Source organism: Bos indicus x Bos taurus, chromosome 22 (assembly GCF_003369695.1).
Source record: "Bos indicus x Bos taurus breed Angus x Brahman F1 hybrid chromosome 22, Bos_hybrid_MaternalHap_v2.0, whole genome shotgun sequence".
In the NCBI taxonomy this organism is placed as follows: Eukaryota; Metazoa; Chordata; class Mammalia; order Artiodactyla; family Bovidae; genus Bos; species Bos indicus x Bos taurus.
Genome location: NC_040097.1, coordinates 7,443,417 through 7,468,183, shown reverse-complemented (window position 1 = coordinate 7,468,183; position 24,767 = coordinate 7,443,417). Strand labels below are relative to the sequence as shown.

General features: G+C 49.3%; 1 protein-coding gene across 4 annotated transcripts in view; it reads left to right on the top strand.

Annotated features, from left to right (window-relative positions):
* Window positions 1–4,212: 4,212 nt before the first annotated feature.
* Window positions 4,213–24,767, top strand: part of FYCO1 (FYVE and coiled-coil domain containing 1) — a 78,767-nt gene continuing 58,212 nt past the window's right edge. The window contains exons 1-6 of one of the 4 annotated variants that reach the window (XM_027523606.1): window positions 4,214–4,659; window positions 9,038–9,117; window positions 14,819–14,961; window positions 18,591–18,697; window positions 20,417–20,542; window positions 23,637–23,743. In XM_027523606.1, the coding sequence (XP_027379407.1) occupies window positions 14,907–14,961; window positions 18,591–18,697; window positions 20,417–20,542; window positions 23,637–23,743 (395 nt within the window). In that variant the 5' untranslated portion in view covers window positions 4,214–4,659; window positions 9,038–9,117; window positions 14,819–14,906. Of the gene's footprint in view, window positions 4,660–9,037; window positions 9,118–14,119; window positions 14,308–14,818; window positions 14,962–18,590; window positions 18,698–20,416; window positions 20,543–23,636; window positions 23,744–24,767 lie in introns of those variants that run through there. The other 3 variants (XM_027523607.1, XM_027523604.1, XM_027523605.1) reach the window with 3 other exon arrangements.

The following is a 24,767-nucleotide window of genomic DNA, read 5'->3' as shown; positions in this document are numbered from 1 at the left end:
CTTTCCCAGCATCAGGGTCTTTTCCAATGAGTCAGCTCTTTGCATCAGGTGGCCAGAGTATCTGAGCTTCAGCTTCAGCATCAGCCCTTCCAGGGAATATTCAGGGTTGATTTCCTTTAGGATTGACTGGTTTGATTTCCTTGAAATCTGCGGGACTCTCAAGAGTCTTCTCCAGAGCCACAGTTGGAAAGTATCAGTTCTTCGGCTTTCAGCCTTTTTTATGGTCCAGCTCTCACATCCAATTTTGATCCAACATAAATCTTCACCCCCCAAGCAGCCTAGAACCCAATCACAAAAGACCACATTGGTCCTTTCCCAAACACCCTTCTCCCAGTCTCCTCTGGTCCTCTGTCATGCTGGGCCTTCTACTCCTTAACCGGCAGGCCCTATCTGAAACACCAGCACCCTCGGTAAGGCATCTGCAATCCGTACATTAGGAGAACAGTCTCTGTGGTGTCGAGGCACCCTCCCTGTCCCTCTGAAATAGCATCTGTCCCCTTCCAGTGTGTTGTAGTTGCACCCACGGATGTCTGCTCTCCCTGCCCCATCACACTGGAAACTCCCAGATGGTGGGAACCTGGGCCTGCACCTGCCAAGCAGGGCCCCAGTGTCCTGTCACTGTACTGGGTGCAGAGAAGAGTAACAGCTGCCGCCCGTGTTCTGATGTGCTTGTGGGGGAGCCAGGACCACGTGACACATTCCACCCTGTTTGCCCCAGCCTGCTTCTTTACCGATACTAACTTTTCTTTGCTAGTCTCCACTCTCAGAGCACACTGCGTCTCTCTCTCTCTGTGGCAGTGGCTTACCTTGCCCATCCTTTTTATTTAGTGGTACACTGCCTATTTCTTACAATATCCCAGAGCTTCACATCAAAGGACGTAGATGAAAACCACCCTCTAAGCTTTCCCCTACCCCACAGACCTGATCCCAATCTGTGAGCCTGATTCACTCTGGAGTAGGGCGTTTGGAAAAGCTCCCTAGGTGATTCTGACATGCACCCCAGTTAAGAACATTTGGCTGCAACTCCTTGAAAATGGGAATTCCAGAGACTTCCACAGTCCCCTGAGCAAGACTTTGCACTCAGCAGGCATTCAACACATGCTTGTTGAATCTGCCTGCCAATGCAGGAGACACAGGTTTGATCCCTGGGTCAGGAAGATCTCATGTAGAAGGAAATGACAACTCACTCCAGTACTCCAGTATTCTTGCCTGGGTAATCCCATGGACAGAGGAGCCTGGCAGGCTACAGTCCGCAGGGTCGCAGAGTTGGACATGACATAGCAACTAAACAACAGTAGAGCCCTCACCTAGAGCTTAGAGGGTTTATACAGCATTTCCCCTGAAGTTCCTGCTCCAGTTTCAATGATCTCTTTGCCCCTGGGCAGCCAGTCTTGAAGGAGTTTGACCTGACTGGGGAAGAGTGAGGGTCTAGTTTTTAGAATTATGCCTGTAGCATCTGTTGGGGAGGGCTGGCTGGTGCAGTTGTTAAACAACAAAACTCCCATGGATTTGCTAATCGATTGGCGTGGCCATCACTCACCATGGAAGAAAGGAAGAGCAGAGGAAGGAGACAGATAGCTATGGGGGCAGAGCTAAGCCTATGAGCTTCTGGTCAGGCTCATCATCCCGCACTCCTTCAAGCTGATGTTATTAAAACTGTATTCAAATTCTGTTCAGAGGGCGGACTGAGCCCAGGGAGCAGAAGGGCAGAGGACTCCATCACCCACCTACTTTGCTAAATCAGAGCTGGTTTTGAGCTCACTCTTCTTAGAAGGCAGGTTTGGGGATCTTGTGTCACCGCTGAGCACGGCCTTTGAGAACCTCACTCCATGGTCTCCTCAGCCCATCCCATTCCTTCATATCCCAAGATACTTCTCTGAGTCAACACATACAGCCATATCCCTGGGAGCACTTCATCAGTACAATCATGTTTGTCTCTGCATTTCTAGTGATGTTTTAGGCCCTCCAGTAGTCTAGGGTAATCTTTAATCCAGAGTCTTCTCCTAATCTAGCTCCTAGAGAATACAAGGGAAGAGGCACAGAGAGAGAGAGAGAAATGAATGGGAAGATGGAGGGGCACCCACCCTACCAGAAAGGGACCCTGGGTTGGACTGCTGAAGGAAGCAGCCTGCAAGCCGCAACCCAGCGACCACACTCCATGTTCGTTGGCCACACTCTTCATGGACGACAAGCTCCTCCTTTCCCCTCCCTCTACCACTATTGAACCTGAGCTGGGCCACTGTGGGCCTGTCCCTTCTTATCCAGTCAAAAACGAGATGCTCTGGACTCAGGGCTGTAGACCTCCTGCCATTCCTGGAGCATTAAAAACCCACAACAGCGCCAAGGGAAGAAACTCCTCACAGCATTTCCACCTCCACCCTCTCTCGGACAAAATCAGCAAGAGAGAAACCATGCTGATCTCTAAATAGGAACATGCCTCCAAGCCCAGGGCAGCCCCGGACCTCAGATGACCCCAGGTGACCCCAGCCAGAGTGGAGGTTCTTTGAGGGCACGAACCCCATTGTGCATATCTAGAACCTCCCTCAGTGCCCAGCAGTGTTTATGGTTGGTTAAGTGGATAGGAGATCATCTTTTTAGCTTTTTTCCACTTTTGTTTCTTCTTCCTACACTTGCTTACATTACATCTTCCACTCAACAACAGGCACCAGCCAATGGGCTCACCAGCCCAGACAGTGCCTGGTTTGTTGAACGCATGGCTTTCATTTGTGAAACCTGCCTGTGACAGGACAAATATGAATTACTCTTAAAAATCATCTCATAAAATATAGAAACCATCACTGTATCATGGATGCAAATAAAAGATTAGCATGTACTGACTTACCTTGGGCTGTTTATGTTCTCCTCATTTCTACCCAAGATGATTATTTAAGATTCTTTTATTATTTATTTACTTGTCTGTGCTGGATCTTAGTTGTAGCACTCAGGGTCTTTGATCTTCATTGCAGCAATCAGAATCATTAGTTACAGCACACAAACTCTTAGTGTGGTATGTGGGATCTAGTTCCCCCGCCAGAGATCGAACCTGGGCCCCCTGCATTGGGAGCATGGATTTATAGTCACTGATCACCAGGGAAATACCATTATTTAAGATTTTTAAAAGCTCTCTGTTTATGAGGGATCTGGGTTAGGTTCTTGGGTGAATGGAGTGATACAGAAGGAGGACTAGAGGTAAAGCATGGAACAAGCTCTGTATGGGTCAGGATGGTAGGAAATTGGCTCCGCTCAGGCCTTAGGTGACATTGCCCAGGAGGCCAAATTTGTTTTGAATGCTCCTAGCCTCAGTTTTCTGTCCCTCCCTATCTCTCCCCTGGCCTAGCACTTGAGTTTTCCATCTTCAGTGTGTCTCAGGACCCACTGTGCGTGAACAGGGACCTAGCAGAGGTCAACCCTCCAATCAGAAGGAATGCTGGGAATTTCAGGCATCCTGAAAACTTGATAGGATATATCTGACAGATTTGGAGGGACGTTTGGTACGGGGAAGAAAGTTATCCTAAATCCTCACCAAGTTATTCTGAGCACAGCCCCCTCTTCACCTTGGGGTCATCCCCGATCTTAGGTGTGGGGTTGTTGCAAACCGTCCCCCCCCCATGCGACCCCCTCCACAGAAGAGTGTGGCTGGAAGGACCAAAGGATGACAAAGGTGGCCTGGCTCCTTGACTTTATCATTTTCAGAAAATTAGCCTTGAGCATCAGAGAGAACACATGGGCAACAGATGGGCAGGTGGAACTGGACGGTTGCAGGGATTAGAAAAGAGGGTGGATAAATCCTGTGGGGTAGAAAAGTGTTTCAAAAGAAAATGGTGAGAACGGGCCAAGAGAAAGGGATGGTGCTGCCAGGGCCAAGGAATGGAGGACAGCCACAGACTGAAGTACTCCATGTACTATTGCTCTCCTCTCTTGTGCCCAGTCATTACTAATGAATGCATTTTGTTCTATTGAGTGTAGACTCAGAGTGCTTCACAACTTACCAACAGAAAATATACCATGAATAGAAATTGGGCAGAGAGCATGGAGAAGTTGGGGGAGGTAGTTCATTCATTAACAGTTTTTGAGCACTGCTTTTAAGCAGGTCCCTGTGTTAAGTACCAAAGGGGATGAAAAGACAGACCATTAGACCCAGCAATATATAATGCTTTTTATTTAGCCCAATAAATTTTTTAAAAGTTATCATTTCAACATGGAATCAATATAAAAATGTTTGTGAGCTATTTTACACTTTTTTGGAACTCAGGTGTATTTTGTAATTAACAGCACATGTACAGTTCAGCTCTAGTCACAATTCAAGTTCTTAAAAGCCACATACGGACAGCACTGCCTGCAGGATCCCAGGGATATGTTTATAGACCAGCATGCCCCCAGAGACTGCAAGAGTTAATTTAAGGCCGGCTGCCCCTTAGGACCTGTGTGAGTAGTAAACAGCAACTCTGCGGGGCATGCTGGGAGTTGTAGTTTGCGCTCGTCTGCCCATGGAGTCCAATGGGAGTTGTAGACAGCGGCCCTGTGGAGCACGCCGGGAGTTGTAGTCCGCGCCTGTCTGCGGAGGGGTCAGCGTATCATGGCCGCCTACGCTGAGCTCTCGTACTCTTCCGCTTGGCCGCAGAAAGTTTCGGTTCTGTCACGCCTTGGACCCACGAGCGAGTAAGTGCTGCGGAGGGCCGGCCAGACTCAGGGGGCACCTCTAGCTGCTGTCTCCGGAGCGGAGACCTTCCCTCCGGGCGCGATTTGTCACCTGTTGCCCTTAACGTCCCTTCCCATCCCGAGTCTTCCACAGACCTTGTCGGAGCCCCGAACCCTTGCCCAGCGGGCTTAGGAAGCACCTCGAGCTGATGGATCTGACGCTAGAACCCAGACCTCCTCTGATCATCAATTAGAAAGACAGACACCCTCCGCCCCCTCCAAGCGCCAGTTCCAAGACTCCCCTCGGCCGTGGGGTCGCCAAGGAGGCCACCATGTGTGGTCCCTAAACGAGTCTTGGAGTCTGTAAGCACAGGACAGGTCCCGAGTTTCTGCTTGCCTCGTCTAAGAGGCCGCTGACCTTAAGAAGCGTACTTCCTGCCTCAGCTGGGCGGGGACAGCCCACCCCTTAACTTTGCAAGACTCCAGAACTTAGCTTTTGCCGGGGTCTCTCCTCCCGTCGGTCAGCGGACGGTTTATTGATCCTGTGCCATCCCAGGCCACGGCCTAGTCTGTTGACCCTCAGCGGCTTGTGTTCCGGTGCAGAGTTTCCAGATAACACCTAGGTGATTGTTCCTGAAACACCTGTGGATTTATGAGTAGTGGGGTGGCTGCACCGGCCTCAGGCTAGAGTCCATGTTGTTAAGAACCTAGGTGGGAAGGCTGGGTTTTATTTTTGTGAGAAAAGCGTGTGTGGTTGGCACTTTGACCACGTGGCTCTCAGTGCATTTGTATCCTCCGATGCCCTTTGTCACTCTTCTCAGTTCCATCCGCTGTCCCGTCCGCAAAAAAAAAATGAGCGCTGCCTGCGCTGGCCACAGCGTCTCTGCTCCTGTACTTGTCTTACCACAGCAGTTTCCTTCCCAAACTGAGAAATGGGTCAGGGGCTCTTTGAGGGCAGAGGATCAGGCCTTAATCTGCTCGCTGCTCTCCTGCCACTTCAGCCTTATGGTCGCCTCTGCAACAAGCTTAACTATGCCATCTGCCTAATGCGGGCTGCTGGGTATTGTAGGGGGTTGAGGGAAGAGCAGTCACGCTGAGGTTTTCTGCTTTCAGTGGCTCCTGCCCTCTGAAGTGGGCCCATACTGAGTAAGTTCCACTTGACCCTCCCTCCCATGAGAGTTGTGCTCACAAGTTGTTGAATGTCCTCTACCAGTGATGAGCTACTACTGTTGTTACCCTGGAAATCAGAGGTAATTGTCTCAGTGATGGGACGTGGTCTTCTTTGATTGAAAGAATCTGAAAAGGCTTTAGGACAAATATTTTCTGCTTCTATTAAAAGTGTTCTTTGTGTGGTGCTTCATTTAGTTTTTATTTTCTCTTCAGTCACTTTATTAGGAAAATAAACATACAGAATCATTGAAAAAATTGTGCCGTGAATGTCCACTCACCTGTGTGATTCTACAATTAATAGTTTGCTCCGATTATTGTTGTGTTGCTTTAGAGTCCGTCCTCCAGTTGCTCTTCGGATGGTCTTTGCTCCTTTGCCGGCGGTTTGGGGATACCAGATGGGTTCAGGAGCCACACTTTTGAGCTGGTCCTTTGGGGATGAGATGGACCCCGCAGATGTGTGTTATGAGAGGAACCACCCAAAACAGTACAAGATCAGAGCAGCTGGTGATTTTGTCCCGTGTTGATCCCTGAGGCTGTGGGCTGCTACTGCTAGAACATGCAGTAGGCACTCAAGAAATGGCAGGCCCCCTGTTCCCTTTAGGGGAGAGGCTTGGATAATGGGTAACCTGTGTTTTCAGGTGATTCCAAGGGCAACTTTGGTGACTCAAAACCCGAGTGTCTTTAATCCTGAGGCGGCGGCAGCATACTGTCCAGCTGTGGTGCTGTGGTAAAAATCACTGATGGAACTCAGGCTGGAGCCACACTCACTAGAGCAGGCCCAGGCAGCAGAGCAGGTAGGGTTCATTAACCAGAAGCCTCCTGTGAGCACAGATGGAGTTTGGCCTTGTCAGCATCTGCTCATTTACTGATCCTGCTCATCTGCTGAATGTTACTATGTTGCTCAAAAGATAAACAGTATTTCCCATTTGTGATCTTAATGCCAGGTTTCTGTTTTTGTTTGTTTTTAAAGCTCTTGGTTTAATAGCATCTGTTTGAATAACTAAATAAATCAGTAGGGTGAGTTTTGAACTGTTTCCATGGTTTTGTGTTTATCCTGCTGTTTTTAGAGGTGTCACGATACTCTCTCCTTAAGAGCTTCAGCCTCCACGCACATGGGCTCCCTGACTTTCAGAAAATCAAGATGACAGAGCCGTGCTGCATTGGGTAGAAGGTGGTTTTCCCCTCTTCCTCACTTTGGAGTCAGTTCTCCTGTTGGTTTTAGTGGCTCCCAGTGGTCCTTCCTGTTGACACATGTCTCTGTGGCATTTGAAAGAACCCAGGTGCCTGTTTCTAGTTGGGCCAGATCCTCTGCAGGGATGAGGATGTGTGTGTCAGTGTGTTTCCAAAGACAGACTTAAGCAGAATCTGTGGCCGTGTGGCTGGTTCCAGGGCCCAAAGGCAGGTACTGGGCCTGCCAGGTACTACAGCCTTGGCCTGGGGCAGAAAGCCAGGTTAGGGGAACCCTTGGAATCCAAAGGAAAAACTGAAGGGAAAAAGCATTCCAAGCAAGACATTGGTCTGCAGAGGGATAGGCCAAGAGGAGAATCCGTGTGAGAGGGGCAGGGTGGGCTGGGAGCTAAATCAGAGGCGGTGGCTTCATGCAGAACTGGAAGGAACTGTAGCCCACGTGCCTTTTCCAGGGCATCTGCAGCCTGGGTTAAGAGCAGGGCTTAGAAGCCTCGACCAAAGGTAGCCACTGAGAATGTCTGTTCTTCTCCTCGCCCATCTTCTCTGTGGAGGAAGGTAAAGGGTAACACCTCTCTACACTGCACATGAAAACACACCCCCACACACACATACACACACACACACGTAGGAAGAGGTCAGAAAACTTCCCGAAGACAGAAAAACTAACATTGCCTCAAAATAGTTTGAACCGAATGTACCATGGGTTTCCCACAGTCATGGCATGATCTTTACTGCATGATTTGGTGCACAATAGGGAAAGGATATTTCACAAGGTGAACCTGATCCTGCCTTCCTAATAGGGTTCTGGATGTTTCCTCTGGGATTTCCAGTGGCCAGACATTGGCCCTGCACCCCCAAATATGGATGTATGGCTCCTTCCTGAGCAACTGCCCACCTTCCTAAAAAAGACTGCTTTCTCCAAGCCCAGAAGCAGCACCTCACACCCCCAAGTCCCTCTTGACCCTGTTCTCCTGGGTCAGCCAACTGGAATTGGGGCCAGTTTTGTTCCAGGAGGAGTGACCAAGAAATCTGAAATTGTTGGTGGGAGGGAGGGGGCCAAGAAAGGGTGCAAGAAGTGATGGCCAAGGCTCAAGTCTTCATTTCCTTTAAGAAAGAAGAGATGACTATGAGGAATGAGTGTTTGGGCTAGATGACCCAGGCCCGCAGTTAGTCAGTGCTTTAACTGTAGGTCTTCAGACATAATTGAGTCACCTAATGAGGCTTTGTTCACGTGCGTTGAAGCATCAGCCTCTGAACTGGCCTCTGACAGGCTCTCCAGCACTCTCCTAGGCACTGTCTTGAAGCTCTGGAGAGGTCAACTTGCCTGCCCACTGACTGCTTCAGCGCTGACTGACCCTAAGACCTCCAGGCCTTCACAGCCGCAGGTACCAGCCAAATGCCCCCCTTCCCATAGGTGGCAACTGGATAGATGCTGTTGGGTGTGCTGAAGCCAGTCAAGGCAATGACTCTTCAGAAAGAGTTTTCTGCTTTTGACTGGTCCGAACTGTCCTTGTTCACATTCTTTCCTGGTCAGGGTGGAACTGACAACTGGTATGCTTCACCTTGTCCAGGAGTCGGGGAGGAGCCCGCCATATGATGCCCTGTCTGGGTCACGTCTTAGCTGTTGCGTTGGGAGCAAGCAGAACAAATCTGGCAGGCCGGGCGAGGTTGTCTCCTGTGCCCACACCTTCTTCCTTTCTTATCCGTCTTTCCCAACATGGCTACTCAGATGCTGTTGTCGACTGAAAAAATATATATACACAACGTGAGAGTTATGAGTTAAGTTTTACCTGGGGCAAAATAAGAAGTTTAGCCTGGGAGACAGCGTCTCAGGTAGCTGAGGAACTGCTCCACAGAGGTAGCGGCTAAGGTCAGTACTGTACATGATTTTAGTGGAAGGGGGTGCATGCAGTTGAGCACGCATCTTGGCAAAGGCTCGCAGCCAGTCGTGAACAACCTAGTCTTTTCTAGATATGAGAAGATGTAAGATTTGGGCTCGTAAAATCTCCTCCTGAAAATATCTGTTGATACCTATCTGCAGGCCTGCTCTGCTGGTTTCCCAGAGTACAGAGTGCCTCATTCCTGATCTCCATCCTGAACTCCAGTCAGAGTGTGTTGAAGGTCAGTGACTGCGGTGGCTAGAGTGACTTAATCCTTGTAGAGGCAGATGGCAAGTGCCCATTTCCAGTTGGCATGGTGTTGTTCCTGCCAGAGTCAGCTTCTGGGCCACATTAGGAGTATTAGTCATTTGTACCATAGCGTGAAGAAGTTTATATGAGTCAGCGTCTTTGTATCTTAATTTGAGGTTGAACTGCTGTCTCTGTTGTTTAAGGCATTAGGGCAACTGGGCAGGTGTGGGAGGAATTTGGAAGTCGAGGAAGGTACTTCACCTCTAAAATAATTCCTCGGTTGTGACTTGGAAGCCAGCCAGTAGTCCCAGGTAATAAATAAGAATTTTAAAAAATGTGTTTAGTCCCTTTTTGTCTTTATCAGAAGATTGGATGCTTTCAGACATTCTGGATAAGCTTAAACATAATTTTGTGTTGTTGGCAAGAGACTCCACTGTTCCCTCAAATTTTATAAAATAAATTTCTTTGGTATTTGAAAGAGCTTGCCAGAAACTAGTGAAGGAGGTGTTTACAATGTCATCCACAAGGACACTGGGTTCCTGGAGGTGATTTGCACTGTGGGGGCCTTGCAAGGTGCTGGAGCCCCGGAGCCCATGGTGTGGACCGAGCAATCTCTGAGTGTCTCCCGAGTTAGGAGAGCAGTTTGCAGTGGGTTGTAGAGGTCAGGACCATGCTGGTTCATGCCAGAAGTCTGGGATCCCCATGATATAGTAGGAAACACATATTTGGTCTCTGTCCCTGGTTCCTGGCACAGAACTTCTAATACTCTTGGAATTTCCTGAGTAATAGGAGTGTCCTTTGTTTTTCAAAACAAAACCCTTTCAACCACACAGGCAGTTTATGCTAGTAAGGTTGACTCTTCCTGGGCCCCTATAGGTGGTGTCTTGGTAAGGGCTGCTTGCTAGAGGACTTTCAGCCCCATCCTTAGACCCCCCTTCAGAAGGGCTGAAGTTAATCACCAGTAGCCAGTGATTTCATCAGTCATACATTAAGTAATGAAATGCTCAAAATTTTCCAAGCGAGGCTTCAACAGTATGTGAACCGAGAACTTCCAGATGTTCAAGCTAGATTTAGAAAAGGCAGAGGAACCAGAGAGCAAATTGCTAACATCCGTTGGATCATAGAAAAAGCCAGAGAGTTCCAGAAAAACATCTACTTCTGCTTTATTGACTACTCCAAAGCCTTTGACTGTGTGGATCACAACAAACTGTGGAAAATTCTTCAAGAGATGAGAATACTAGACCAGCTTACCTGCCTCCTGAGAAATCTGTATGCACTTCAGGAAGCAACAGTTAGAACTGGACATGGAACAACAGACTGGTTTCAAATCAGGAAAGGAGTATGTCAAGGCTGTATATTGTCACCCTGCTTATTTAACTTCTATGCAGAGTACATCATGTGAAATGCCAGGCTGGATGAAGCACAAGCTGGAATTGAGATTGCTGGGAGAAATACCAATAACCTCAGGTATGTAGATGACACCACTCTTATGGCAGAAAGTGAAGAGGAACTGAAGAGCCTCTTGATAAAAGTGAAAGGGGAAAGTGAAAAAGCTGGCTTAAAACCCAGCATTCAAAAAACAAAGACCATGGCATCTGGTCCCAGCACTTCATGGCAAATAGATGGGGAAACAGTGACAGACTTTATTTTCCGGGCTCCAAAATCACTGCAGATGGTGACCGCAGCCATGAAATTAGAAGATGCTTGCTCCTTGGAAGAAAAGTTATGACCAACAGCATATTAAAAAGCAGAGACATTACTTTGCTGACAAAGGTCCATCTAGTCATGGAATAGATCCATGGTTTTTCCAGTAGTCATGTATGGATGTGAGAGTTGGACTGTAAAGAAAGCTGAGCACTGAAGAACTGATGCTTTTGAACCGTGGTGTTGGAGAAGACTCCTGAGAGTCCCTTGATCTGCAAGCAGATCAAACCAGTCAATCCTAAAGGAAATCCATGGTAAATATTCATTGGGAGGACTGATGCTGAAGCTGAAGCTGAAGCTTCAATACTTTGGCCACCTGATGTGAAGAACTGACTCATTGGAAAAGACCTTCATGCTGGGAAAGATTAAAGGTGGGAGGAGAAGGGGACAATAGAGGGTGGTCAGAAGTACAGGTAGTGACAGGTACTGGGGCTTGTGACTGGTGTCTGAAGCCCGGGCAGTCTTGTGGACTGAACCCTTAACCTGTGGGGTCTGCACTGACTCCAGAGTTAGAATTAGAGTTAGTTATACCTGAGTTAGAATTGAATTGAAGGACTTCCCTGGTGGTCCAGTGATTAGGACTCCGAGCTTTCAGTGCTGAAGGCCTGCGTTTGATCCCTGGTCAGGGAACTAAGATCCCATAAGCCATGTGGCATGGACAAAAAGAAAACCAGTTGAATTAAATTGCAGGACACCCAGTGGTGATAACTAGATATTGGTATGGGGGAAAAGCCACACATTTGGTGTCAAAAGTGTTAGGCATAAAAACAGCTCATCCCTAAGCCAAAGGGCAAGCTCGTCTAGAGATACGAGGAAATAGAGTGGAGGGGGACTGCCCCCATTCTGTCTTTTGAAGTTCAGTAAAAACCTCAGGATCAGGAAACGGGAGGCCAGAATACTGACAGTCATTCTTTCAAATCCATGAAACTAGCATTCCTATGGAGACCATTTGCTTCCTGAAACCCTGGGAGGTGGTGACCCACAGCCATGTGGGGAAGCCTGCTGTGACCTATAGACCCAGGGCTTTTACCTTGGTGGTGATGCAGGCTCTTGTAATCAGTGCTTGGGCACAGCTCACCCCATAACCTGGGAGCTTGGCCTTGGCAGAGGGGGGCAGCGCCAGGGTTCAGGCAGAGAAGGCCTCCTGGGCTCGGGCTGACACTTGCAGCTTCACCAAAGCACCAGGAGGTCCAGAAGGAGCATGTTTCTGTCTGTTCAGGCTTACGCTGCCAAGATGCCAGTTTGGTTTACAGATACTGTTACCCTTGTGCCAAGCTCCAAAGAGGGCTGGTTTCTAGGAAATCGAGGTTGGTTGTATGGTTCGTGCGGTATTCCAGCCAGAGCCTGGATGAGGTGACTCAGAGTATGTGGTTGTCAGGACTTCCTTTCCAGGTTCCTCCCTCCCCCTCCTGTTTGGGTCTCCCCCAGCTCTCAGTATGCACACAGACCCAGTGGACTCTCCGGGTCATCATCTTTCAAGGTCATTTCCCCCCGAAGCTACAGGGCTCTCTGTTGACCATAATCAAATAAGAGGCATGCAGGTACAGACGTGGCCTCGACACCTGTCACGCCCTTTCTTCCTCGGGTCTCTTCGGTGACCTCCTGTTCATTTTTTAGGCCTTGCCCAACCCAGTCGCCATCACAGAGTGTCCACCACACTTTCCCTTCCCCAAGTGGAATGAACATTCCCTTCCTCGGGTCCCATTGCATCTTGTTAAATTCATCCCAGTGCTGCTATTTCTTTTGTTGAGATAAAATGCACAGTAAGTGAGGTTCGACACATACGTTTGTCAAATGTACACAGTCACGTAGCCACCACCATAATCAAGACAGGACAGAATTCGTCCCCAGATTTCTGCATGTTCTCCTGTAGTTCTCCTGTAGTCAGACCCTCCCTTTCCCGTCAGTCCTCGGCAGCCGTAGATCTGATTTCTCCCCAGAGCTTCCCCTTTGTAAGAATAGCACGCACGTGGAATTGTAAGGTAGATGGCTTTCCAGTCTGGCTTCTTTCACTTGGCAAACATCATGTGTTGTGTGTATCCTTGGGTCATTTCTTCCCCTGAGTGTTCATAACTTTTCGATCGTATCTCTGCGTGGACCTCTTGTGCCTTATCTGCATATCTGAACGCTTTCCTGTCTGTCTGGTCGGCACACAGCCAAGCTCCTCCAGGGCTGGACGGTGCCTGTGTGCCCTGAAACCCCAGACTGAACTTGGCAGGGTGGTGCTGGGCAGCTGCGCATTGACAGTGGTTGTCTTTGCCCGACTCTTCCTTGTGGGAGGAGCCAAGTGTCTCAGGCAGCAGGGCCGCTGCGCAAGTCTGACCCATCCTGGGCTGCTGCTCTCTAGGGCCCTGGCTGGTCCCAGCTTGGGCTTTGTGTTCAGCAGGGACCCAGAGAGCCGCCCAGGGAAGGGCAGGCTGGCTTCCGATAAACCAGCCTGCCCTCACTTTGATGGTGGGGTGCCAGCACGTTTACTGGGGACTTTGGCAGAGTCTGTGGATCCCGTGGCCCTCCGGGGCTCTGTGTCTGAAATTCCTGGGGGTGTGGTGCTGGCGTGTGCCTGTCTAGTTCCTCTAGGCAGGAGAAGCCCTCTTTGGGCCTTGTTTTCCCTGAGTCACAGCCACGCCGGCTTGTGAGTTAAAAATAGGCCTCGGGACATCTGCGCCATGACAGCCCCTCCCTGGGCCCCAGGCTGACCTGCAATGCTTTTGTAAATATTTGGGAACTTGCAGTTCTCAACCGTTTTTCCTCCTGCCTAGTCTCCTGGGCCAGCTCATGTTTGAAGCACTCAGGCTGGCGGCACACGTGAGAGGCCCTGGAGCTCGGAGCCGCTCCCAGAAGCCAGTGGAAGTGGTAGCGTTCGCTGTAGCGACAGTGGCTGCGTTGTAGAGCTAAAGGGGTTGAGTCCAGACTGACCAGGGTTCCCCTCCCTGCTGGCCCGGGCCATAGACGAGTTACACAGCTTCTCTGCACCCAGGTTCTCCCTTGCACGTTGTCTGCTCCTCCCCCGGCCCCAGGGTACTGCCAAGGGTTAAAATGACTGAGTGTGTAAAGCACCTCGCAGGCCCAGTGCACAGGTGGCTACTCTGGCCACCTCTCGTCTTGCCAGCTGATTTTGCCAGCAAACATTACGCCTTTGCATCAGCCATCTAAGGCAAGGATTAGAGGCTCTGAAAGGAGGATTCAGTGGCGTCCACACCTCCTTCCGATGCTGCTCGGATCTCCTCCTCTGTTTTGGTCTGCCACCGCTGTGTCCTTACATCACTTCAGCAGCTGCCCAAGTGGCACTGGTAACTCGGGACTCACCAGCCGCGAGAGGACTGTAACCACGCTTAAAATAGACACGTCCCTTGGCTGTGCAGGCCCCCGGTAGCCCCTGGTGTCTACCCTCCCCGGCTGAGCCGGACGCTGGGCGGCTGGAGGCCACAGACCTCCCCAAGAGGCAAGCCAGGCTCTCCTTGGTCCAGAAGCCCTGAGGGTATGTGTCCTCAGCCTCTCCCTCCATGGCTGCTGCTGGCCAGAGGTTACCAACCATTCCTCCAAAAGCAGCCTGGGAGGGCGTGGGGCCGGGCACAGAAGAGACAGAGCTGGAATGGCCGCACCTTAGGCCTAGCTGCAGTGAGTGGGGGGCTGGACTAGTTCTGGCCTTGGTGTAGCGGGGTGAGGGGAGCCGCTGGGAGGTTTTTAAAGGTGGAAAGTGAGGCAGGCCTGCCTAAGAGGGCAGCCTGGGAGGGGAGCTCGGAAAGAATAGATGGCTCTATTTAGTTGATCTTGTTTCTTCTGAAGCCCCAGACGAGGTCATTGTGCCTGAATGTAAGTGTCTCAGAGAATGTAAGTGTTTCAGAGCAAGGCTCTCGCAGAAGGGTTCAGCCCTTCCCGTTCAGAGGAGACGCCCAGACGGGGTGACGTTGCTCCCGGAGCAGCGTCCCTCTCCTGCTGACTTTAAGTCTGTCTGTGACCCCTTCCTCCACGGCCTCCTCCCTGTGCAGGTGCCACCATGGAGTCTGACCGCTGCTGAGCAGCCCCGGGCAGGAAGCGCGCAGCCAGGAAAGGTGGCCCCAGACGGTCACGGTCACCATGGCGTCCACCAGCGCGGAGAGCCAGCTGCAGAGAATCATCCGCGATTTACAAGGTACGGCTTAGCGCTGAGGGAGCTGTGGTTGTGCTTTGCCGGGGCCAGCTGAGTTTCAGCCCTGTGATCTCTGTTTACACTGACGGTAATCGGAGCCCTTGGCATACATCACTGAAATATTTGGGGCTCAGATGTCCACCCCGTGTGAGGCTGGAGGAACTTGCCTGGCCCTCGTCTCAGACACTGTACAGGCAATGTGTAGACAGAATCAGATACCCGTTTCTGTGTCTGACTATAGTGTGTGTGTGTCTGTGTGTGTGTGTACGCACACCACCGGGCAATGCTGGAGCTGGCTCCTCTGTGAAGGAGTATTCACCCGCCCTCTGAGTAGGAAGACGACATACCTGCCTTTCTCGTTTTGCTCTTCCACCTGATCCCGGTGAACTCACTCCAGTTGGGCCTTCTGCCTCCCAGCCTTTCCTGAGCTCGGCGTTGCCCAGCGACAGAGACCGGCTCGTGGGCCTCGGCTGCACAGAGGGAGAGCAGGCAGGGGTGCCTGCGAGGAGAGCAGGCTTGGAGGAGTGGGCTGTATTCTCTACTGACTGCGGAGTCCAGGGCCCAAGGCCACCTTTTGGTGCCGTCCCGAGGGTCAGAGTTTTAGCAAGTTTTCCATCCCTCATGGATCACCAGGGCAGATCTTGTGAGCCTCTCTGGAGCACCAGCGGATGTGCTGTGCCCCCTTCTTCCACGGCACGGGGGCCCTGGTGACACTCCTAATAAACTCAAGGTCCAGGTTCCTTACTGCTCAGACCTGTGATAACCAACTGCAGTCGCTCCAGGCCATTGGAGGCCGCAGGAGTATTCATTGTGAGGTCAAAACTGGATGAGATAAAAATCACTTTCTCAGGCTTCTCTCCTATTTATGTAGAGCTTTGGGCCTCTACTAGCTGATGATTACGTGGCATTTCACTGTGCCAGGCACGAGTCTCCTAGATAATAACTCACTGGGTCCTCACGTTTGGTCCTGTGAGGCAGGAACCATTTCATTCCCATTTTGCAGATGTAGAAACAGACCCAGAGAGGCTAAGTGACTTGCCTAAGGTCACCCATCCCGTCAGATAGAGCCTAGGTTTGCACACACAGCTGGTGCCATGGGCTGCGCTCTTAACCACATCAGTGTATATCCAGCTGCAGTGTGAGATGCCTCTTTCCTTTTTAAATCTACACACACACATGGGCACACACATACGCGCGCGCACACAGAAGGTACAGTGACAGTCCCTGCAAATCCGAGTTGGCCCTGGTCTTCAGAGCCTTCTCCACAGAGTGGACCGTCTTCTCTGTGTTTCAGTCTCGGTTCTCAAGGATGGACTCTGGGAGCTGGGTCCTGATTGGAGGGAAGAGAGAGGAAGGGAGGAGCCCGTGGCAGAGCTCGTGAGCCTGGGAAGAGGACAGGCAGCTGCTTTTGTTCAGTTGCCCTTCTGCACCCCACGAGCTGTCCTTGTCTGTCATCCCCCACGTCCCAGGTCATCTCAGTGTCCAGTACGCAGTGCTAAGAGCACCTCAGTGGGAAGTTTCAAAAGGCATCACACTTTGTCAAGACCCTTTCCTTTCATCTGTTGGTAACGGGCAGAGTTTAGAGCAGGAAATTTCATATTCCATATCCAAGGCTTCTTCCTGCATTTCAGGAGTTCCCACGTCAGGTTGTGAGCTTTGCCCTGCCTGAGGGTGGAGGAGGAAGGCTCTGTGTCCTTCCTGGTCCCTGGCCCCTGGCCCTTGGAGCCCCCACGGCAAATGCTTCTCATTGGGCACACTGGACACTGGTCACGTGTTGTGAGACTCAGTCCCAAAGAACCTGTCTTTGCTGTTGGCTCCCTGTGCCTGAGGGGTCAGAGTTGGTTAACTTTTAACAGCTCAGGCCCAGCTTCAGTCCTTGGCACATCTGCTTTCTAACGGCTCCTTTTCTTTCAAGAATTGTCAGTGAAGGCAGTTTTGTCTTGCATATCTCAAACCATCTCAGCTGGGGATGTTTTTCTCAGGGTCTAAACCAGACCCAACTTCTGACAGTCCCTCTGTTCCACAGAAGGGCTGTGAGTGTCAGAGGGATTTCTCCTCTTTTTCTGCATTAGTAAGTAAATTGTCTTAGAAGTTAAGAGAGGACCTCTGGGGTCAGCACCAGGATTCTCTTGAGAGAACCAGGGTTCTTGTGCCAGCTCTGCCATTTGCCACCCTTAATCTTTGGCCAAGTGCTCTGACCTCTCTGTGAGCTCCTTGTCTGTGAAGTGGGGATGAAAATGCCCACCTTTGTCAATTCTACTTTGTACCATTTTTTTTTTTTTCACATTTTAACAGCTATGAAATTGGGCTCATCTTAAAATCAATTGCATCTTCAGTTCAGTTCAGTTCAGTCAGTCACTCAGTCGTGTCCAACTCTTTGCAACCCCATGAATTGTAGCACGCCAGGCCTCCCTGTCCATCACCAACTCCCGGAGTTCACTCAGACTCAGGTCCATCGAGTCGGTGATGCCATCCAGCCATCTTATCCTCTGTCGTCCCCTTTTCCTCCTGCCCCCAATTCCTCCCAGCATCAGAGTCTTTTCCAATGAGTCAACTCTTCACATGAGATGGCCAAAGTATTGGAGTTTCAGCTTTAGCATCATTCCTTCCAAAGAAATCCCAGGGCTGATCTCCTTCAGAATGGACTGGTTGGATCTCCTTGCAGTCCAAGGGACTCTGAAGAGTCTTCTCCAACACCACAGTTCAAAAGCATCAATTCTTCGGTGCTCAGCTTTCTTCACAGTCCAACTCTCACATCCATACATGACCACAGGAAAAACCATAGCCTTGACTAGATGGACCTTTGTTGGCAAAGTAATGTCTCTGCTTTTGAATATACTATCTAGGTTGGTCATAACTTTTCTTCCAAGGAGCAAGTGTCTTTTAATTTCACGGCTGCAGTCACCATCTGCAGTGATTTGGAGCCCAAAAAAATAAAGTCTGACACTGTTTCCACTATTTCCCCATTATTTCCCATGAAGTGATGGGACCAGATGCCATGATCTTTGTTTTCTGAATGTTGAGCTTTAAGCCAACTTTTTCACTCTCCTCTTTCACTTTCATCAAGAGGATCTTAGATTTGTTGAAATACAGCAATTCCTGCCTCGCAGCACTCTGTTGAATAAGGAAGACACACAGAGGTCTGGCCCCTAAGCGGCACTCAGTTGGCAGAAGCAGATGGTGGTGTTGCTCTTGCCATTGTTGTCATGACCACTGTTTGCACATTCTGGGTCCTCAGGAAGCCTGGATCTACCTGTACTGAGCAGTGGGGTTATGGTGAAGAACAAGAAACATGGTGGGGGAGAGGATAAAGCCCTCAGGAAGTCTGTGTTAGGGACTGCTGTAGGATTCGTCCATGCAGCGGACGTTTTGTCCAAATACTGCTTGCAAATTATGAGGCCTTCTTGGTGGGCTTACAGGGCCAACCGAGAAAGGTGCCGAGTCGGCGGGCTCTCAGGACAGCCTCGTGCCTTCTGACTCGGAGTTCCAGCCCACGGATGTTTACGCAGCACCCGCGTGTGCACAGTGCTTTGCCATCGTGGACCACTTACTCCCGCTTCCCCGGGTCATCCTGCTGCTCTCTCTGAGGCCAGACTCCATCTGGTTACATGTTCCTGTTTGTTGTCTTAAAGATGCTGTGACAGAACTAAGCAGAGAATCTAAGGAAGCAGGGGAACCCATCACAGATGACAGCACCAACTTGCATAAGTTTTCTTATAAACTTGAGTACCTCCTCCAAGTAAGTGACTCCTGCCATGTGTTGCTTTCTGCTCTGTTGTCTCTTGTCTCCCTCTTGGTTGCCTCATCAATACACAGGACGCAGCTCCAAAAGCTTGTGGAGCTGTTGAGCCCTCCTGGTTAGACTGAAGGTCAGAGCTATCCCCAGCCTCCAAGTGTGATCCTCTGGGGAATCAGATTGTTGCCCCTCAGGATGGTGTTGGGAACTGAGAGCATTCTTCAGAGATTTTGGCTTCCCTGGTAGCTCAGCTGGTAAGGAATCCACCTGCAATGCAGGAAATACCGGTTCGATTCCTGAGTCAGGGAGATCCCCTGCAGAAGGGGACAGGTACCCACTCCAGTATTCTTGCCTGGAGAAGTCCATGGACAGAGGAGCCTGGCAGGCTGCAGTCCAGGGAGTCACAAAGAGTCGGACACGACTGAGCGACTGTCGCTTCACTTCAGAGATGTATGTCCTCTTAATGCAGGTCACAAGGTCTCTGTATAGCAGAGATCTTCACTTTGGGGCAATCCCATACCCCTTTGGCATCCCAGTGAAAGCTATGGAATCTCTCCCCAAACATAGTTATACATACCTGGTCACATCTTTTCCAGGAGGCTGTGGGCCCTCTGAAGACTATCCAGAAGTCCCCATTTTAGAGCCTTGCTCCTCAAAGTGTGGTCATAGACCAGAAACATCTGCATTACCTGGGAGCAAGGCAGAAGTGCCCTCTCGGTTCCCACCTTGACCTGCTGAATCAGGACCTCTGAGGTCAGCCCAGGAAGCTTTCTTGTAACACATCCACTGTATAACCGAGCTTTTATCTGCTCGGTTCAAGAAGCACAGATCTACAGAACCTGCAGATGTGGAAAAATATAGGCAACTACAATAGGTAGGAAGGAAATGGAGCAATACAATAACAAAACTTATCTCAGGGTGATGGTATTAGGCATTATAATTTTTTCTTTTCTATTTTAGTTTATTTTATCCAGACCTCCTAACAATGTATGCACATGTTTTATAACCAGAAAAAATGCCATAGAACGCTAGGTTATGGGACGATACCTCTATCATTTGAACACCGTGAGTCTGCACTGTCACCTCCCACCAGAGCGTATGGCATGAGAGCCCACTGGAGGAGGTGTCGCGGTGTCTCGAAGTCTCACCTGTCATGCGCCTTTTCAACTGGTTCTATTGTTTTACACTGTGGAAGTATTAATGGGCTTTTTTTTTCCCTGAATTCACCCATTTTGGTTTGGGTTTTGAAATGACTCATGGCTGACATTTATTTGGGCTTATTCTATGTATATTAAAACAGTACTGAAACTCGAGTTGCATAACTGGGGTAAGATGTCACTAACGCATTTCCCTATGTCGAGGCACTGTTAATAACTCTTCATGTTGCCCTGGAACTTTTCTCTTGCATTTCTTTTCCGTGTGTTAATAGCATCTTTGGAGTCTTCCACCCAGCTCTATGCACAGAGGTCACTTTAGGGGCCTGTTATTCCTGAATCTCCCTGGTCATATGACCTTGAGCTAGTTGCTTAACCTCTCCTAGGCTGTTTCCTCACCTATAAACTGGGGACTAAAACACCCTCATTCATCAGTAAGTAAAAATAATGCCAATAAAGAGCCTCACTCAGTGCCAGGCAACTAAGCAGCTGTTGTCATTACCCATCGTTAAATGGTGGGATAAACAGCAGTGTGTTTGAACGTCCTCTCTCTCCTTTCTCTGCCCAGTTCGATCAGAAAGAGAAGGCCACCCTCCTGGGCAACAAGAAGGACTACTGGGATTACTTCTGTGCCTGCCTGGCCAAGGTGAAGGGTGCAAACGATGGGATCCGATTCGTCAAGTCCATCTCGGAGGTGAGTGAAACAACCACTGATCTCACCTCTTCCCCTCTCCGGCTTAAGCCTCTCTCACAGAAGCCTGCCAGTGAGCGTTTACCACGCCCAAGAGTGGCTGAGTCCCGACTGTGTATGAGACCCCAGCCCACACGTCACCTCACAGGGTGGGCTGTTCACATTGCAGTCTGCTCGTGGTACCCCCGAAGAGATGGACAGCACAGGACACCTTCACCTTTTTTTTTGAAGAATTGGTTTCTTAAAGAAAATCTTTACAGTTTGCTAGGCTACTTTCTCTATGCCCAGAAAACTTAGATTTGAGATGAAGACAGTGTAGTGGGATCTTGAGAGACATTTCTTAAAATGCCAGCAATAAGCAGCTTCCCATATTAAGTTCTAAGCCCCCCAAGAGCAGAATGCCATTGCTTTGCTGTTTTACAAAACTCCGGATCAACAACAACACACATTCTCTGTCTCATCAGTCTAGTCCATTTGTTAGTGAATGACTTTGCACATTAGGGAATCCACCTAGATTTGAGACAGGAGGTTTATACATTTCATCTTTCTTTTCTGTATCTCATCAGTAAGTCTAAGGTCCCTTTAAAACCAGAGCACATGCTCCTTGGCTGGCCTCCCACAAAGGCCACAGGGTCATGTGCTCTGGGAAGGACTCCCCAGCTGTGACTCCTGGAGCCGGGTAGGTTTCCTCTTACAGAGAATGACAGCGTTAGACATGCGGACCCTGAGGGCTGGGCGTCTTCCACCAGCTGTACCTTCTGACAGCTGAGAAAATGAGGGAAGATCCTGGCTCAGAGGAATTGGTTTAACGTCCAGATGTACAGACAAGTCTTGTGAGGTCGTGCCTGGTGGGACACTCGGGTACATGATTAAGTGTTGCATTGCTTCTCTATGTAGTGCAGTGAGTTTTGATTAGATGCTAACAAAAGTTAAGGAATTGAATGATGAAAGTGGACCCGTGATCTCAAAAAGTTCTTAAAAAAAGGCTATGCAGTGTCTTCATTTGCTATACAAAGGAACTATTGTTGTTCCCTTCCCCAAAGGATGTTTAAAAAGACCTTTTAACATAACTCCTTTCACACATATAATGGATTCAGTTAATAGGCCTGACTTAAAATGTAGCCTCAAGTGTTTGCCTTTAAAAAATTAAATGTTCTAAGTGCTGTTACTCTGGCCATTTTATTAATTAGGACAGGCCCTTTCCTTGGGAGCTTATAGACACAAGCTGTTATGTGGGGTTTTTTTTTTTTAGATTCAGCGGGACCTGGGTGTGGATGTGTGTGCGTGTGATCGATACGCTTCACTTCACGATGCCTTGCTCAGCTGTATTCAGCTGCCTGGGTCCCTGGTTGTCACGGCTAAGCACTTTGTTCTCACCTCACTCATAAGTGGAAAGCATCTAGACGTGGGGATGTCACTCTCCCCGAGCTCTGTCGGGACCACTCCCTGTGGACATGCCGTGGTGGATTTTACAAAACCAGTGGGTCAGGCTGCCGCTACCACCTTCATTTCCAAACCCTCTGGCTGTACCCTGAACCCACAAAACTCACATGGAGAAATGTCCTACAGACTGACAGAAATGTCGTATGAGGTTTCACACCTTCTTATTTTTTAAAATTACCTCATATTGTGGTATCATTTCCTCAAGTCAGCGATGAGAAGGCATGGAGCCCTGAGCTTAAAGGTGGTGGGAACGGAGATGTTTACAGCATCGTGAGCATGCTGGTGCTGGAGGCCATACGTCCTGTTTCCTGTCAGCCCAGCGCCGTGTTAGCTTCTTAATAGGATGGAGGGTTGTTGTCATTGTTCAGTCACTAAGTCCTGTCCGACTCTTTGCGATCTCACGGGCTGCAGCACGCAGGCTTCCCTGTTCTTCACCATCTCCTGGAGCTTGCTCAAACTCATGTCCATTGAGTCAGTGATGCCATCTAACCATCTCATCCTCTGTCGTCCCCTTCTCCTCTTGCCCTCAGTCTTTCCCAGCATCAGGGTCTTTCCCAGTGAGTTGGCTCTTCACATCAGGTGGCCAAAGTGTTGGGAGTTTCATCTTCAGCATCAATCTTTCCAGTGAATATTTAGGGTTGATTTCCTTTAGGATTGACTGGTTGGACCTCCTTACTGTCCAAGGAACGCTTAAGAGTGAAGTGTTAGGACTGTCTTTTGGTTAGACCGCTGCCGCCCTTCCCCAAGCCGCCAAGGTAAACACTTCTGACCTTTGAAGAGATGGGAGGGAATGAGGCTTGGCTGACCCCGGTCAGAGCCAGTGGCTAACAGAGCAGGCGCATGTGGTAAGTTGGCAGGTTTTGAGCTCCTGCCTATTATCCTGAGCGTCTGGGGCTGGATCATCAGGAGCATGAACCCTGATTTGCATACTTATCTCAAGTGTCTTGCTAGGGCCAGGCTCTCTGACCAGCTTGCCCCACCTCTATCACAACAAGCCAGAAACCTCTTTAGAAGCCATGTTTTGTCACTGTGGGGAGAGGTTGTGAAGGCAGGCCTGCACCCGGACCCTCTATCCACCTCAGGGTTATTTGCACCCCCTCCTGCTTCCACATGGGCTCCAGCCAAGCCCCCTTGCCTTTTCTGCTGCCTCTCTTCTCCCAGCACTTCAAAACCCAGCCCAGACATGTGCTAAACAGAGACCATCTCTCGCTCCTCAAGGGTACTTCTGCTATGAGGAGCCCTCCATTTATCTCCGGCTTATTTTCTAAAGATTCCAGATTAAACCAGACCATTTTCATCTCTGACTCTAAACCCAGGGATTCTGAGGGAGCAGAGGAGGAAGAATGACCTTTCAGTAGAATCCACAGTAGATGCTTGAGCCTCTCATGACTGTGTCTTCTATGGCACGTTAGTTGAAGTCCACAGATTATTCTCAGGTAGACGCCTGCAAGACGTCCACACACTTTAGGCCTTTTTCTCTGAGGCGACGTTCTCAAATGTTTTGTGTTCTTTGAGAGACTTGAGTGAAGCTTATGTGTAGGGAGAACTGGGTGGCATTTTCTGCCCTGTTTCTGTTTTTGCCAGCCATCCTTGGAGGCCTTTGTTTGGAATTAGGCTAACAGCTCTTGGTTTCTATTTTATCTACTTTTTCCAGCTCCGAACGTCTCTTGGAAAAGGAAGAGCATTTATTCGCTACTCCTTGGTGCACCAGAGGTTAGCCGACACTTTACAGCAGTGCTTCATGAACACCAAAGTGACCAGGTAAATGCGTGGCAGTTCTGGCTTTACCCCGCGTGATTCATAGGTGACCTGAAGGCCCCTCATGAACAGTGCTGGCACTAATTACAGTGGACAGAGAAAGACAAATATCGTATGTCTCTTATGTGGAATCTGAAAAACAGTATGAATGAACTTATTTATGAAACTGTTGAAACAGGCTCACAGACACAGAAAACAAACTTCTGGGGGAGAGGTAAGTTGAGAGTATGGGATTAACACATACACAGTACTATATATAAAGTAAACAACAAAGATTTACTGTATGGTACAGGGAACTATATTCAGTATCTTGTAATAAGCTATAATGGAAAAGAATTTTTAAAATATAGACATGTACCTATATTGTTGTTGTTCAGTCGCTAAGTTATGTCCAGCTCTTTGCGACCCCATGGACTAAAGCACGCCACGCTTCCCTGTCCTTCACCATCTCCTGGAGCTTGCTCAAACTCATGTCTATTGAGTTGGCGATGCCATCCAACCATCTCATCCTCTGTTGCCCCTTTCTCCTTTGGCCTTCAATCTTTCCCAGCATCAGGGTCTTTTCCAGTAGGTCGGCTCTTTGTTTCAGGTAGCCAAAGTATTGGAGTTTCAACTTCAGCATCAGTCCTTCCAATGAGTATTCAGTGTGGATTTCCTTTAGGATTGACTGGTTTGATCTCGTTGCAATCCAAGGAAGTCTCAAGAGTCTTCTCCAGCATCACAGTTTGAAAGCATCAATTCTTTGGCGCTCAGCCTTCTTTATGGTTCAACTCTCCAATCTGCACTTGACTGTTGGAAAAACCATAGCTTTGCCTATACAGACCTTTGTTCTCTATGTCTCTCTTTTTAATATGCTGTCTAGGTTTGTCATAACTTGTCTTCCAAGGAGCAAACGTCTTTTAATTTCATGTACATATATGTGTGTAACCAAATCACTTTACTGTACTCGTGAAACTAACATAGTACTTGTAAATCAACTATCAAAGAAAATTATGATGCTGTTTATAATACACAAAGTGGAAACCAT